Source organism: Saccopteryx leptura, chromosome 2 (genome assembly GCF_036850995.1).
Source record: "Saccopteryx leptura isolate mSacLep1 chromosome 2, mSacLep1_pri_phased_curated, whole genome shotgun sequence".
Classification (NCBI taxonomy): Eukaryota; Metazoa; Chordata; class Mammalia; order Chiroptera; family Emballonuridae; genus Saccopteryx; species Saccopteryx leptura.
The window spans coordinates 262,944,671-262,959,591 of record NC_089504.1 but is presented as its reverse complement, the minus strand read 5'-3'; the positions used below and the strand labels follow the sequence as shown (position 1 = coordinate 262,959,591).

Below are 14,921 nucleotides of genomic sequence, written 5' to 3'. Positions count from 1 at the left end.
AGAGCATTGACATGTATGCTGTCAGATCATACCTGTATGGCTCTAAGATCAATAGGAACTTCTTCAGAACTTACTGGAGGTAAACTCTCTCAAAGAGATGGAAGTAAAAATAAATGTTTGTGACTGCCTGTAAGAAGATGATCTTCATTGATTTGGGATTGTCAGTAAACGGGTGGAAGTTAAAACCACAGGATTAACACAGTGATGTGCAGGGTGTGTAGACAGTTTATATGTTGATAAAATGGAACCATTAGAGAGGAAGATGTTAAGATACAAAAGGGGAGGACAACAAGCATGGGATTAAGTGTTCAAAGGAAGAAGTAGGGTTGGATGGGAAGACCGAGACTGCAGGGGAGGAGGGAGGGTACGTGCAGAAACAGGGAGGCAAGTGGCAGGCTGCTCCCCTCGGAAAGCCACCCTTTCCTTTATGAATGTGGAGACAAAATATTTACCAAGAAAGTGAGGAGAGATGTTTGGGTGGATGACTGTCTTCCGGAGAAGGAAAAAGAGCTACCATATTCTTGGTCAGAGATGAAATTCTCTCCTGATAGAATAAGTGAATGAGGATTCAGAACATTGATTGGGAAAAGTCACTGGACCCTTATCTATTAAAATACAGGAAGAATATGAATAATGACCAGTGCTAGCACATGGCAAATACCTCTTTTCCAAATAGCTTTTCCTTTTCTTCATATGTCAATAACTTTACTCTTCTGCCTTTTATCCCAGAAAGAAGGTGAGAGCATGTGGTGATCCACTCATAACATTCTTTCTGAGAAGAGATAAAAAGAACATTACTAAGCAGGAGAAATCAGATTACACCAAGTCGTTTATTCACTCACTCCCAATGATGAGCTGCTAAATACAATTCCCCTAAATGTAACTTCATTCAATTAACATCGTATCACTTCAGTTCACAGATTTGGACAGAAGTGATTTTCCATGAATATAGACCAAAACTCCTATCATTGCTTATCAACATCGCATAGGTCCATTTTTTTCTTTTGATGAAAACTTTTAAGATCTACTCTCTTAGCAACATTCAAATGTACATTTCACCAAAGGAGATACAGATGACTAATGAGCACATGAAAAGATATTCAACGTCATTGGTCACTGAGGAACTGCAAATTAAAACCACAACAGCATACCATTACCCACCAATTAGAATGTCTAAAATTGAAAAGACTGATCATTATCAAGTGCTGGTGAGAATGTGAAGCAACTGGAACACTCATACACTGGCAGGAGTGTAAAATGGCTTACCCATTCATTAGAGAGTTTGACAGTTTCTTTAAAAGTTAAACATACACATACCATATGAGTCAGCCATTCCACTCTACTTAAGAGAAAGGAAAACAATGCACACGTGCATAAATATGCACTGAGACTGTATTATAATTGAAAACTGGGAACAATTCAAATGCCTGTCAACATAAATTGTGTATATCCATACAAGGAAATACTACTCAGCACTAAAAAGCATAAAGGTCGCTGGCTTGATCAAGGGGCCACTGGCTCGGCTGGAGCCCCCCGGAGCTCCTTGGTCAAAGCACATATGAGAAAGCAATCAATGAACAACTAAGGTGCTATAACAAAGAATTGATGCTTCTCATCTATCTCCCTTCCTGTATGTCCCTGTCTGTCTCTCTCTCTCTCTCTCTTGCTAATAATAATAATAATAATAATAATAATTATACATTTTATACAATTCCATTTATATAAATTTTAGTATATGAAAAATAATCTTTGTTAGAAGGTAGATCATACATTGTCTGGAATGAGGACAAAAGGAGAGATTACAAAGGCGTACAAGGAAACTTTGAGTGTGTTGGATGTATTTCTTTTCTTACCATAGTAATCAGTAATCATTTTACGGGTGTATGCACATTTTAGAAATTACTAAATTGTACCCTTTAAGTATGTGTAGTTTGTTGTAAATCAATTAAAGCTAAAATGTCTGCTCAAAACAAACAAAACAAAAGTAAGGGGAAAACAAGGTTATTACCTTCATCTCATTTAGATTATAGAGTTCCTTAGTTGGGTTTTTTTGTAAGCTGCCCGCTAGACTCAGAGCCATAGCTGTTACCATCCCTTTGCAACAACTGGAAAAAAAGCAAACACACACACAGCATGGTCCATTATTGTTGTTTTCTCTCCTAAATGTTTCAAATCCAGATACAGTGGAAGTTTACCATAATAATTAAGCTACTGACTCACCAAACAGTATAATTTGTCTCTCTCTCAGTTTCTCACCCCTTTTCTCTTCCCCTCCCTTCCTCATACTCTTGACCATTGGTAACACTGAATGGAAACAAAGAGGGAAATTGGCTAGATAATAAAAGCTGCTTCCAAATTTAAAGTAAATCATAGTGACAGTATGCTTACTAGTTAATATTTTATAACTTTTCAGACCATCTTTATTTGGTGGAAATCGTTATTTGGTGGGAATCCCCTAGCTTTCCAGATACCAGGTTTTGCTTTGTTTTTTATTTCTCATTTTTAAAGACACGTTTTGGTTGATGTTTACTGAAATATGTCATATAAAAGTGTACATTCAGCTTTGCATGGAATTGCATAGAAAACTATAAGCTTCTTCATAAAACTCCCAGCCTGTGCAAAAGCGTGGGACTTTTCTCACTTATCCAAGTTAAGTGGGCCTTTTTGTTTTTATAGTAATTCTCACTCCCACATCTTTACACACTTCCCCTCCTGCCCATGTTAAGATTGTTTTCAAAAGAATTCTAAAGCCATTGGGAAACCACCAAAATCTCATATTCCAATGGGGCAGTGTTGAAGCTACTATAGTTTAAAAATTGAACTAGAGCTTCTTTCAAGGTTTTAGTATAATTCTTTATTGCAGCTACTTGACTGCCCTTTTCTCCTCTGCTTTATGTCACAATAATCTCCAAAGGGGCAGGAATAAAATAATCCAGATAGTTTTACCTGTTCAAATGATCGGAGTATAGGGACAACTTTTTGGCCAGTGCAACTGCATCGAGCTCTAACTTTGCAACTCCTATGTCATGTTTGTCAGCACTTTCCTCCTCCAACTTTGGGGGAGTGTCTTGGTCAGTCAAGTCAGGTACCATTAATAGCAGCAAATTTACCATCCACCGGATCATAGATATATGCAATTCATCTATCTGTTAAAAAAGGATCATAATACAAATAAATCAAACAGTAAAAACCATGCCAAATTAACAATAGAAATGATCATACCTATGTCCAATTTCCGACAACACAATCATTCTTAGTGAAGTTAAATCATCACTACTCAGCTGGAATATATAGTCTTACACCTCTTTGTTCACTATACTACATTAAACTCTTCCTTAGTTTGGCCAAGGGTATTAAAGCTGCAGTTCCCACACTGTGCATAAAGGCATCCCAGGACTCCTCAGTGAACTCTCAAGGATGCCACGGGATTTTAAATTCTTGAGGGAAATAGTGCTATGTAACACCTGTCAGACACAGCATGAACCGGACACAGTTCACAGTTTCACCATTAGAGGCACTATATCACTTTTTTTTTTTTCTTTACAGAGAGAGATCGACAGGGACAGACAGACAGGAACGGAGAGATGAGAAGCATCAATCATTAGTTTTTTGTTGCACGTTGCAACACCTTAGTTGTTCATTGATTGCTTTCTCATATGTGCCTTGACTGCAGGTCTTCAGCAGGCCAAGTAACCTCTTGCTTGAGCCAGCAACCTTGGGCTCAAGCTGGTGAGCTTTTGCTCAAACCAGATGAGCCCGCGCTCAAGCTGGCGACCTTGGGGTCTCAAACCTGGGTCTTCTGCATGCCAGTCCAACGCTCTATCCACTGCGCCACTGCCTGGTCAGGCCACTATATCACTTTTGATGACATATCTTTACAAAGCTGGTTTTATTGGTGACTGTGTGTTAAAAACAAATACTGTGTGAAAATCTAAGTGAAATAAGGCAATGAGGGTGGCAACATTCAATCTGATTTCAAGGTTACAGAAGTTGTACAGTGCCCAGGTACATACAGCCCTTAGTAATTTTGATTGATAATAAAAGCTTTTTTCCCAGTTTGTATTGTTAACCCTATGAGTAGTAAGTTTTTGGTTAACCCTTTGAGTGAGGACGTACATGAACGTGCATACTACTCAAAGGGTTAAAAGGTAAACTGAGAAATTAAATTTTCAAGGTTTTTTGTTTGTTTGTTTGTTTTTTTAGCAAACAACAATTCTAACTGGGCGATGCCAAAACTGAGAAATGGTTAGGGACGCTCTGTGGGCAGCAGGCAGGACGGAGATTTTTATAGAGAAGACGAAAGCAAAGCAAAGCAATTCTTTAATTGCTTGTAATTGCTTAAATGTTTGCCTTATTTGGGAAAACTGAGTTATTTGGTTATGATCATTGTTCTTGAGTTGCGTTTTTTCATATTTAAGAAAACCTAGTTGACCGCTTCTGATGAGTTGTTCTTGAGTTTCATGTTCTCAGACGCAGGTGCACAGTCTCCGCTTTGCTTTGTTTACATAGGCTACCAAAGGCCTCGCCTACCTTAGTCCAATGGCCTCCTTGTTTTAACTATTCTAATATTCTTTGTTTTTCCAAACAGCTACTAAGTTATTAGGATATAAATACTTAGTAAGTTGTTTGAACCTACCTACTTAATAAATTGAACTGGGTGGTATTTCTTCTGGCTGAGGAGTAAGAAAATTCTGGGGGGCCAATGGTACTGGGAACTGAGAATGTTTGGGAGCCTGCGCATTAGGGCGCTTGCTGAGGCTGGTGCCAGAGATAAAGCACAAAACCTTTATGAAATGCAAACGTCAAGCACACCCTTCTCTTCAAATGCCCAGCCCTGTTCTCTGTTTGGTGAGTTCCTAAGTATCTTCTAGGCTTAACTATGATCTATTCTAAAAAGACTTAACTCTTTCTGGCTTTAATTTGCTCCTTTTCCTGTATTTCTATAGTACTTTGTACTTTATTACAATTGTTTGCACATCTGGAATGCTCTTACTTCGTTCAACAAATATTTATTGAGTCCCCCTATGTGACAGGTGTGCTCTGTTTCCTTTTAAAAATTAATTTATTGTCTTCCAAATCATAGACATTTCTGCCAACCCTGAAGCCATACTTCCAGTATTAATATATTTGCTTCTCAACTTTTGGTGTCTATATATTTATAACATGCTCACAGACTGTGATATAATGCTCTATAAAGTGTTATATATCAATAGTATTATATATAATTATATATAAATAGTATTATATCAATATATAATTATATATAATAGTATTATAATTATATTATATATATAATTATTATATATAATTATATTATATACAATTATATAATACTATAAATAGTATTCATATACTATGAATAGTTCATTCATATAACTGATGAACTCTGCCTTCAAATTCCTAATTTAAGCAATATTAAAACAAATTAAATTTATTTTATCATATTAAGTTTACTTATAAAAAATTTTTTTCTTGTGTAAATTTATATTATAATTAAGACCAGGAGGTGGGAGTAAATGTAATAAATTAAGACATCTTTTGGAAATTATTTCATGTGGTGTTGGTTAAGAAGTACATCATAGTTTCAATTTTTCCGAACTGCAGAACAACTGTATTTGTTCTAATAATTATAGACCAATAGTATTGTGGCATTTTGTCTTTCTCTAGTAGCACGTCTCTGTCAGTCAGGGGTACCAGTATAAATCCTTAAAATGGTCACATCTCTATTAAGGGGGAAATTTTTTCAGTATAGCAAGTAAAGATAACAATTAGAACTAAAAAATTTGTAATCATCTCTGAAACTTCATTCCGGAGGCAAGAACATATTGCAATAAAACATCCATTAAAAATCATTTGAGTAATAATATAAGTTCCCATTCTTCCCTCCCAACCTCTGATTGATTTTCCTTTAGAGAAAATTCCCAGCCAAGGCAAAATTAATCTCACAATTCCCTACAAGTACATACATGGCGCTGAAGTTCAATGTTACCATTGTTAATCTCACTGTCTATCTTCAAATGCCATTGTTGAATCATGTTAAATATATATGCTTCAAGTGCCCTGAAGGAAAAAATTAAGTAAAATAAAGATAAGTGACTTACTTAGATAATAAGTAACTATCAGTTAAAAGAAAGAGTTTCATTTGGGTGGGCCTCGTAAACTTAGTGTTGACAGTTATTTGAGAACTCAAGGAAAGGTGAATGAAAGCCCTGTGTATTGGCTAACTCGCTGGCATGGCCTTCCTAACACCAATACCAGCCTGCAGGATGCACTCCGAACAACATAGGCCTCACCTTCAGTGTTAGCTCTCCACTGTAAAAACTCACTCAGACCTGTTATATTCACTTCTGGACCAGTGAGACCATAAAGTGAGAAGAATGAATTTTTAAATTCTCTCAAGATCAACTTCCAGTATGACAGTGCAAGGAGCAAAGCTGACTCATTCCTCAGTGAAACTCTTGAGAATTAGTTCTTTTAATAAAAACAAAAACAAAAACACTGAAGGCCTCTGAAAATGGTCCTACAAATAAATAGCAACTGAAGAAACATCTATTCAAGACAATCTATGAAGATTCAGTAAAAAAGGTAAAGGTCTTTGGTATCTGAACCAAGACTACCCACTCTCCCCCTCCCCAGTTCAGTGAGGCAGAAACTCCACTGTGGACTACTGAAGTCATGAGCTCAGGTCTCGCCCACCCAGCCCACCAGCTCCCAGTCAGATGGTCTTCTTCCTGGGAAGAACAGGACTTCAAGGTTTCTCATCTGCCCCCAGCTACCTGTTGCTGAGGCTAGGTACTGGGACAATGAATTTGAGAATGCACTCTGCCCACCAGAGAGCTATGGGAACTTACAGGCCAGACTCTGTGTCTAAGGACTGTGGAACAGTACCAATAATGTTTAACAATATATCCAACTGAGGTTTCATTTCATTAATTTTTTCATTAAATCCCTCCCATTCTTCAAGAAGAATTTCAGGAAACTCCAGGAAGTTTTCCAACTTGAAAGAACAGAATTCAAAAACACTAATCAAATGTGTAAGAATTTTAGAGACACCTAGAAAAATGAGAAAAGCATTCATTATTACAAGTATTTGTAAGTCTACTATTACAATAATAAATTATAAAATAACTGGGGGTATATCTTTTTTCATCTTTTTATTATCCTACAGCTTGTTTAGCAAAAAGACCTTGTAAAGAGTAGTTTTTAAATATATGTTTAGTGAATAAACACTATATAATTGGTGCTTTTTTGACTAATGCACTATTACATTGATGACAGGTTACACTCTAAGTTTCTTGTCTTCTCAGCTGAGAACCAAATGCATTAAACCCAGAAACTATATGAAGTACAGTTTTCTATAAAAAGCATTGATTCACTGAATCTTTCTGTTAAAGAGACAATGATAATGAACAAGTTCTTCATGATTATAGGATAGTTAATAAGAAGAATGAGAATATAGTTCTTGAGTTATTCTTTGCATCATTGTTCAGGTTTTCATGAAGTTTACAGTTTTAGTCTGAGCCAGGATTAAATACGAATTCTAATCTTTGAATGATTCACTGTGAGATTGTGGCAAAATAACCTCTCTATATCTTTGTTTTATCTCATTTGCAAAATAAGAAATAAAAATACTCCCATCTCAGAAATATATAAAAAGAAATCATTTAAAAGCAAACTTTCTTATCCTTGATGAAAATATTTTCACTGTCTTCATCAGTATACATTGATCTCTTGGAAATATTCAAAATGATCATCATTTTTTACTCATTATTTTAAACAGTTTACTAACTCATTTTCCTCCCTGCCTACTATATGTATAGTCTTGTGGGTAAGTAGTGACATTTTATCTGTAACTATGTTACTGCTGCTACAGATAATTAAGATTGTGTTTCTCCACCTTGAATAGTTTGATGTTGAATGACAGCAGCAGTCAATGCATCAAGATGGCCTGGGACACTTGGGTGAGAATGATTGGTTCTTAAGTAACATATAACACAGGGACTAAAAGTGCTTTGATGGGTTTTTAATGTCTCTCATGGGTTTTGGAAAGTGAATTCTCAATATCTCTCGTGGCAAACTGGAATATTTGGTCATCCACCTGGGGAAATAAAATTGAAGTTCAAAGTCTGCCAAAGAGTACAGGCCTTGATAAACATGCCAGGCTTTGACTTGAGCCCCCTGAACCCCTGAAGGGCTATACCTTAGATAAAAGGGTGGAACAAATAAACCAGCCCTCACAAAGCCTAAAGTCACACTGCATTTCAGCTCAGTCTCTGTTTGGATTAAAATTACCTGTCCCCACCCTAAATACCTCAGTCAGAATAAAAACATTCTTTTGAACTGTAGCATCATCCAGAGTCTTAAATTTTCTCTAAAGTTTCTCACACATGTCCAACATCAATCAAAAACAGCCAAGACTATGAAACAAATGGACTAAAAACCAAGACAAAATACAGACAATAAAAAAGAACTAGTCCATCTGAAACTAAGATAATACTATATGTCAACTGTTAATTGAAAAAACGGGAAAAAAAGACCTATAGGAGAACGAGATACCATCCAATTCTCTAAAACTGACTTTAGTGAGGGTTGCACACATCTGTGAATACACTAAAAATCATCGAATTGTATACTTTAAATAGGTGAGTTGTATTGTACATGAATTACACAGCAATAAGGTGATGCTCAATGGTGCATTTTGCTTTTTATTTCTAAGACTATATTCACGTTATCTTGATTTTAAATATTAATTTATTGAAAATAATTACTATTAAAATCCTTTATGTCCAGCAATCTAATTACCATCACTTTTTCCTTACCGTTATCCCCATTTATTCTCATTTCATATTCTTTGTAGAGTCTTCCTGCACTCTTCACAATTTCCTCCATCTGTTGTTGCTCTGGGGGCATCTCGCCCTCCATACTCTTGTGGCGACGTAATATCCCAAACCCAATATCCACCCAGTTTTCCTGTAAACGTTTAATAATCTTGATAGAATCAAATTTTGACACTAGTACATCCCCAGTAAACTTGTCTTTATCTTCATTCAGTATCTAGAGAGTAAAGGGGAGGTAAGGAAATTAGCACATTATCCATTAATAAGGTCATCAAAATTGACCCAGATCTTTCTTTCAATTATTTTGGAGTTAAATATACAATTATTATTTGTTCATGCCATTTATTCATATGACATACACTTTATTTTGGAAATTAAAGGGAATTTAAGTTAAGTTGATACCCTAAGATAATCAATCCATAGTTTACCAGGGTGAAAATAGTTATATTAAACCCTACATGAGTACAAAGATAGTGATAGGCAATCATGTTCCAGAGAGCTAAGCATGTTTATTTTATTTATTTATTTATTTATTTATTCATTCATTTTAGAGAGGAGAGGGAGAGACAGAGAGAGAGAGACAGAGAGAGGAGAGACAGAGAGAGAGAAGGGGGGAGGGAGCTGGAAGCATCAACTCCCATATGTGCCTTGACCAGGCAAGCCCAGGGTTTCGAACCGGCGACCTCAGCATTTCCAGGTTGACGCTTTATCCACTGCACCACCACAGGTCTAAGCATGTTTAATTATTATATGCTTTGGTAAAGATATAATACCTCTGTTTACATGATCCCTACTGAACTGGGAGAGCTCCTAGAATAGAATGGTTGTGTTTTATTCATGCTTTATTTGTCTGTCTAACCCCAAGTCCAATACATGAGATATCAATAAATACTTGTAGAAAAATATGAAGTACAATTTATAGATAAAGTTGACCATTATCTGTGACTCAGATAATGGCATCAATCCACAGTTCAATAAGAGTGACCATTACAGGAAGCCATGTTGCAGAGGATTAAGGGTAGGATTTTTAGAGTTGGCGAGACATGAACTCAAATTCTGATTCAGCCACTTACCATTTATAGATAACTTAGGCAAGTTATGTAACATTTCTAAGCTTCAATGCCCACACTGGGAGACGGGGGTTATAAAACCTGCATCCCGTGGCTGCCATGAAGAGTGAGATGATGTACGAAAAGCACCCTTAGCCTAACGAATGTTTAATGAATGTTATTATTTTTCCTACTAAATAAAGAAGCACAATTTCTTTCAACTTTATCTAAGTAATGTTAAAATTGCCAGATAAGCAGTAAGAAAACAGAAAAAAGTCACTGAACTAGCTTTATTGAGTATAGGACAACAGATATCTTTAATTCAAGTCACTCCAAAAGAAAAAAAAATGGCCTCTGGGATTGGGATGAGATTTCATCAGGTTATATGTTTGATATTCACTGTAGAGGAATTTCAGTATCTTACATATTTTCCTTTGTCAGACTTCTATAACATGATAGTAATTAGAATTGATAAAACCTATTTTCACATCTCAAACACTTAAAAGATGTCATTAATAAACAAAATGTAGTACATACATACAACAGAACATTACTCAGTCTTGAAAAGGAAGGAAAATTTGACACGTACTGCAACATGGATGGACCTAGAGGATATTATGTTAAGTGAAATAAGGCAGTCACAAAAGGACTAATACTGCATGGTTCTATTTATATGATGTGCCTAGAGCGGTCAAATTCAGGGGGACAGAAAGTAGAGTGGCAGTTGCTAGGGAGTAGGGGGAAGAGGAAATGGGGAGTTAGTGTTTAATGGCGAGAGTTTCAGTTCAGGAAGATAAGAAAGTTTTGAATGCGGATGGTTGTGATGGTTACACAACAATGTAAATGTGCTTAATGCCACTGAATTATACATAATGGTAAATTTTATGTTATGCATATTTTACCATAATTTTTAAAAAGATGTTATTAATTTTAGAAGTTCAATTTGTCCTTTAAAAAAAAAGCCAGGTGTAGGAGAGGCACAAATGTTCCTATACCTGCTGGTTAGAGGGAGAATCAGAACTACCTGCTTACCACCTACGTATCTTTCCCCAGTTTCTTTTCTGGCAGCCTAACTTTATTTACCCAGAAGTCTACAACAGAACTGAAAATAAAACATTTAAGCATATTTTTATAAGTTCCTGTAGTCTTGCCTGTTTTCTTTAGTATGGCATTTTGTAAAGATTGAGATGTGACTTAGTTGGAGGTGAGGAGTGGCAAGGATTTTGATTACCATGCTGTTTATTAGAAAGTCGCACCTTTAGCCACTGCTTGAAGTCTGGAAGAACCGATTCAATTATGTTTTCTTTATTAGAGGATAAAATGTCTTTTGCCCTGACAGGAGGAAAAAGACAAAGAGTAGGGTCTCAGAACAGGATATAAAGAAAGAAAATCATAAATACATACACTATATGACAATTAATATTATATTTCTCCTTAATGTTTTCAAGCACGCCTTCCAGGTTTGGCCCTCCTTCTACAAATAAAAATATAAACGCAGACTCGACACAGGCGTGAGTAACCAAGTTACAGGGTCAGAGGCCAAAATAGTATTAAAAGGGTGGTCAAACAAAATAGAAACAGAGGCATGGATGCATGGAACAGACTGACAGCCGTCAGGGGGGAGGGAGGTGGGGGGACTGGATGAAAGGTGAAGGGATTAACCCCAAAACATACATACATAACACACAAACAGGGACAGCAGTGTGTTGACAGCCAGAGGGAAAGGGGAGTGGGGGTTGGTGGAGGTGGGCAAAGGGGTGGGGGGATAAATAGGAACAGAAAGAGACTTTGCTCGGGGCAATGGGCACACAATGCAGTGTGCAGATGATGTTTTATTGAGTTACATACTTTAAACTTGCATGGTTTTGCGAACCAATGTTACCCCGATCAAGGGAGAAGAGAACCATTGTGGTCTGTGCTTCCCTTCCCGCTAAGAGTCAATAAACAGAAATGACAACAGCATCCAGCCTGCTGCATCAGCTTCAGTTTCCAGAACTTCCCAACCCACTAACTGGGACACCTCTTAGAGGATATGAAAAATTGAAACCGCTGTTCTCAAGTTGAAATGGAAATGGTACCTAAAGGTGTTGAGTAGCATTCAGTTCCCACTAACCTGGGCTGTGATTTGGTCATCCAGCCTAGACTTAACCACTTTATAGGAAGCCTCTTCCACTGTCAGATTTCTGGAATTGTTACATGGTATGAGAGCCAATCAAAACTAGTCCCCTTGGCCCTGGCCGGTTGGCTCAGTGGTAGAGCGTTGGCCTGGTGTGCGGGAGTCCTGGGTTCGATTCCCGGCCAGGGCACACAGGAGAAGCGCCCATCTGCTTCTCCACCCCTCCCCCTCTCCTTCCTCTCTGTCTCTCTCTTCCCCTCCCACAGCCAAGGCTCCATTGGAGCAAAGATGGCCCAGGTGCTGAGGATGGCTCTGTGGCCTCTGCCTCGGGGCGCTGGGATGGCTCTGGATGCAACTGAGTGATGCCCCAGAGGGGCAGAGCATCGCCCCCTGGTGGGCGTGCCGGGTGGATCCTGGTTGGGCGCATGCGGGAGTCTGTCTGACTGCCTCCCCGTTTCCAGCTTTGGAAAGGTGCAAAATAAATAAATTAAATAAATAAATACTAGTGCCCTTAGAACTGCCACCCATTGATTCCACTTCTCAGCATATGCACTATGCTACAGAATTTGCAGGTAGATCCAGATATTCAAGTTTGTCAACAGTAAAGAGAGAAATTTTTTTTAAAAGTTCGACGTTAAACACAAGTAGCAGCAGACGGAAAGAAGGATCAGGATGGACTACCAAGATGATTAGCATTAGAAAGCCTAAGACCATTCAAACTCCTAGAAGGATTGTGCCCTTGCAAGGGTTGCTGGTTACCTCACCAAAACCAATGTTAGAATAACTAACTACAAGGTGAGAGACAGAAAAAGAGAGAAGAAGAATTGAACTGAGTTATAAAACATGACACAATATAATCAGAAAAACAAGATTCTTGGAGGCTCACTTATTATTTATGAAAAACTGGTGCCATTTGGTAAGGCCATCCTTAACAATTTGCAATTTCTCCCTTGAAGACTCTTCATTTTCTTCTATTTCTTTTTTAAGTTTAGTCACTAAGTCTCTCCATTTCTGTGTCAACTTTTTCAACAATGCAAGGTCTGAAGTGTCCTGGATAAAAATGCATGAAATCAAACCACTTATTCATTTATTCATATAACAAATAGTTATTAGCACACACCAGACCATTATTAATATTGTAATGCTAGAGAAATACATAGATTGTAAAATTAAAAAGATATCTCTTTCAAAATGTCACCAGTGACACTACTACACAGTCCCCTTTTCCATGGCACAGAGATTTAAAGACAAGATTTTTTCCTTTGCAATTTAAAGACAAGATTTTTTCCTTTGCAATAAGAGCTCAATTTCCCCATTAAACTTGCATGGGAGGCAGTGCAGTCCATTGAAAAGAACAGAAATTTCAAAGCCAAACAGAACCATATGTGAATCCCAAACATCAACTGGCTGTATAACCTCAGGGAATGTTATTTAATCTATTTGAGATTAATTTTTCTTATCTATAAAATAAAGATATTAATTAATATACATATATAAATTATAATATATAAATACAAGTTCTAATATATACATCATAGGATTGTTATAAAAATTAAATAAAGTGACCAGGGTAAATGGTTTGACTCTAGACAAACTAAAAAACTAAATGCCACTTTCTTCCTTTGCAACCTAAAGTACTCACTAAATTTTCCCATTGAATTGCACAGAAAGCATCAATAATACAACTACTTTTTTTTTTTTTTTTTTTTTTTACAGAGAGAGAGGGATAGATAGGGACGACAGACAGGAACGGAGAGATGGGCAGCATCAATCATTAGTTTTTCGTTATGCGTTGCAACACTTTAATTGTTCATTGATTGCTTTCTCATAGGTGCCTTGACTGTGGGCCTTCAGCAGACCGAGTAACCCCTTGCTCGAGCCAGCGACCTTGGGTCCAAGCTGGTGAGCTTTGCTCAAACCAGATGAGCCCGTGCTCAAGCTGGCGACCTCAGGGTCTCGAACCTGGGTCCTCTGCATCCCAGTCTGACGTTCTATCCACTGCGCCACCGCCTGGTCAGGCAATAATACAACTACTTCAATAAACACAGCTACTTACAGTTTTTTTAGTTTAAACACTAATGAATAGAATAACTATATAAATAAGTGTTATTAACTTAGATATATTGCTTAAATTGCTTTAATTAGGATACAAGATAAATATAAAAAAGAGCCCTTATTCACCTTTCCTTCAGTTTTTCATTTTGCCCACAATAAAGCACAAATATAAAACTATGTTTAAAAAAAATTTTTTTTTAATTTTATTTATTCTTTTTTTTTTTAGAGAAGAAAGACAGAGGGAGAGAGAGAGACAGAGGAGAGGGAGACAGAGAGAGAGAATGGGGGAGGAGCTAGAAGCATCAACTCCCATATGTGCCTTGACCAGGCAAGCCCAGGGTTTTGAACCGGCAACCTCAGCATTTCCAGGTCGATGCTTTATCCACTGCGCCACCACAGGTCAGGCTATGTTTAAATTTTAATCTATAAATTTAGCAAAGGCTTCTGAGAGTCTCAACCCTCCACAGCTGGAGTCTCCTTTCCCGTAACTTAAGTGAACTGAGGTTTACCTTGGTTGACAGCAGTATGATGAAATGCTTAGCATATTTACTCCAGCCTTTTTCATTGATGTAAAGTCTTTTAGCCAATATGACTCCATTTCTCTCAATTACCTATTTTAAAAAAGGATTAAAATTAAGAACCTAAATTATTTACAAATCACTGTAATTTATTAAATCCAAACCAATTTCATATCAATTTTTCATTGACTCATTAACTTGATCACAATTTCTTATATAAATCATGAACTAGTTTGAATCATAAATTCATATTTTTTAAAACTACTAAACTGGACCCAAATTGAGGTAGAGTATATAGCAGAGGTTCTCACACAATTTGACCTCAAAAACCCTTTATGCTCTTAAA

The 14,921-nt window shown here is 37.0% G+C and overlaps 1 protein-coding gene across 1 annotated transcript in view; it reads right to left on the bottom strand.

The window, feature by feature from the left end:
* AXDND1 (axonemal dynein light chain domain containing 1) overlaps positions 1–14,921 on the bottom strand; it is a 63,358-nt gene that overhangs the window by 10,577 nt on the left and 37,860 nt on the right. Inside the window, exons 12-20 of the mRNA XM_066366033.1 lie at positions 14,567–14,668; positions 12,889–13,052; positions 11,143–11,218; positions 8,820–9,054; positions 6,852–7,053; positions 5,967–6,060; positions 2,947–3,146; positions 2,009–2,105; positions 662–772 (exon numbers count right to left, since the gene is read on the bottom strand). Coding sequence (XP_066222130.1) covers positions 662–772; positions 2,009–2,105; positions 2,947–3,146; positions 5,967–6,060; positions 6,852–7,053; positions 8,820–9,054; positions 11,143–11,218; positions 12,889–13,052; positions 14,567–14,668 — 1,281 coding nt within the window. The remainder of the gene's footprint in view (positions 1–661; positions 773–2,008; positions 2,106–2,946; positions 3,147–5,966; positions 6,061–6,851; positions 7,054–8,819; positions 9,055–11,142; positions 11,219–12,888; positions 13,053–14,566; positions 14,669–14,921) is intronic.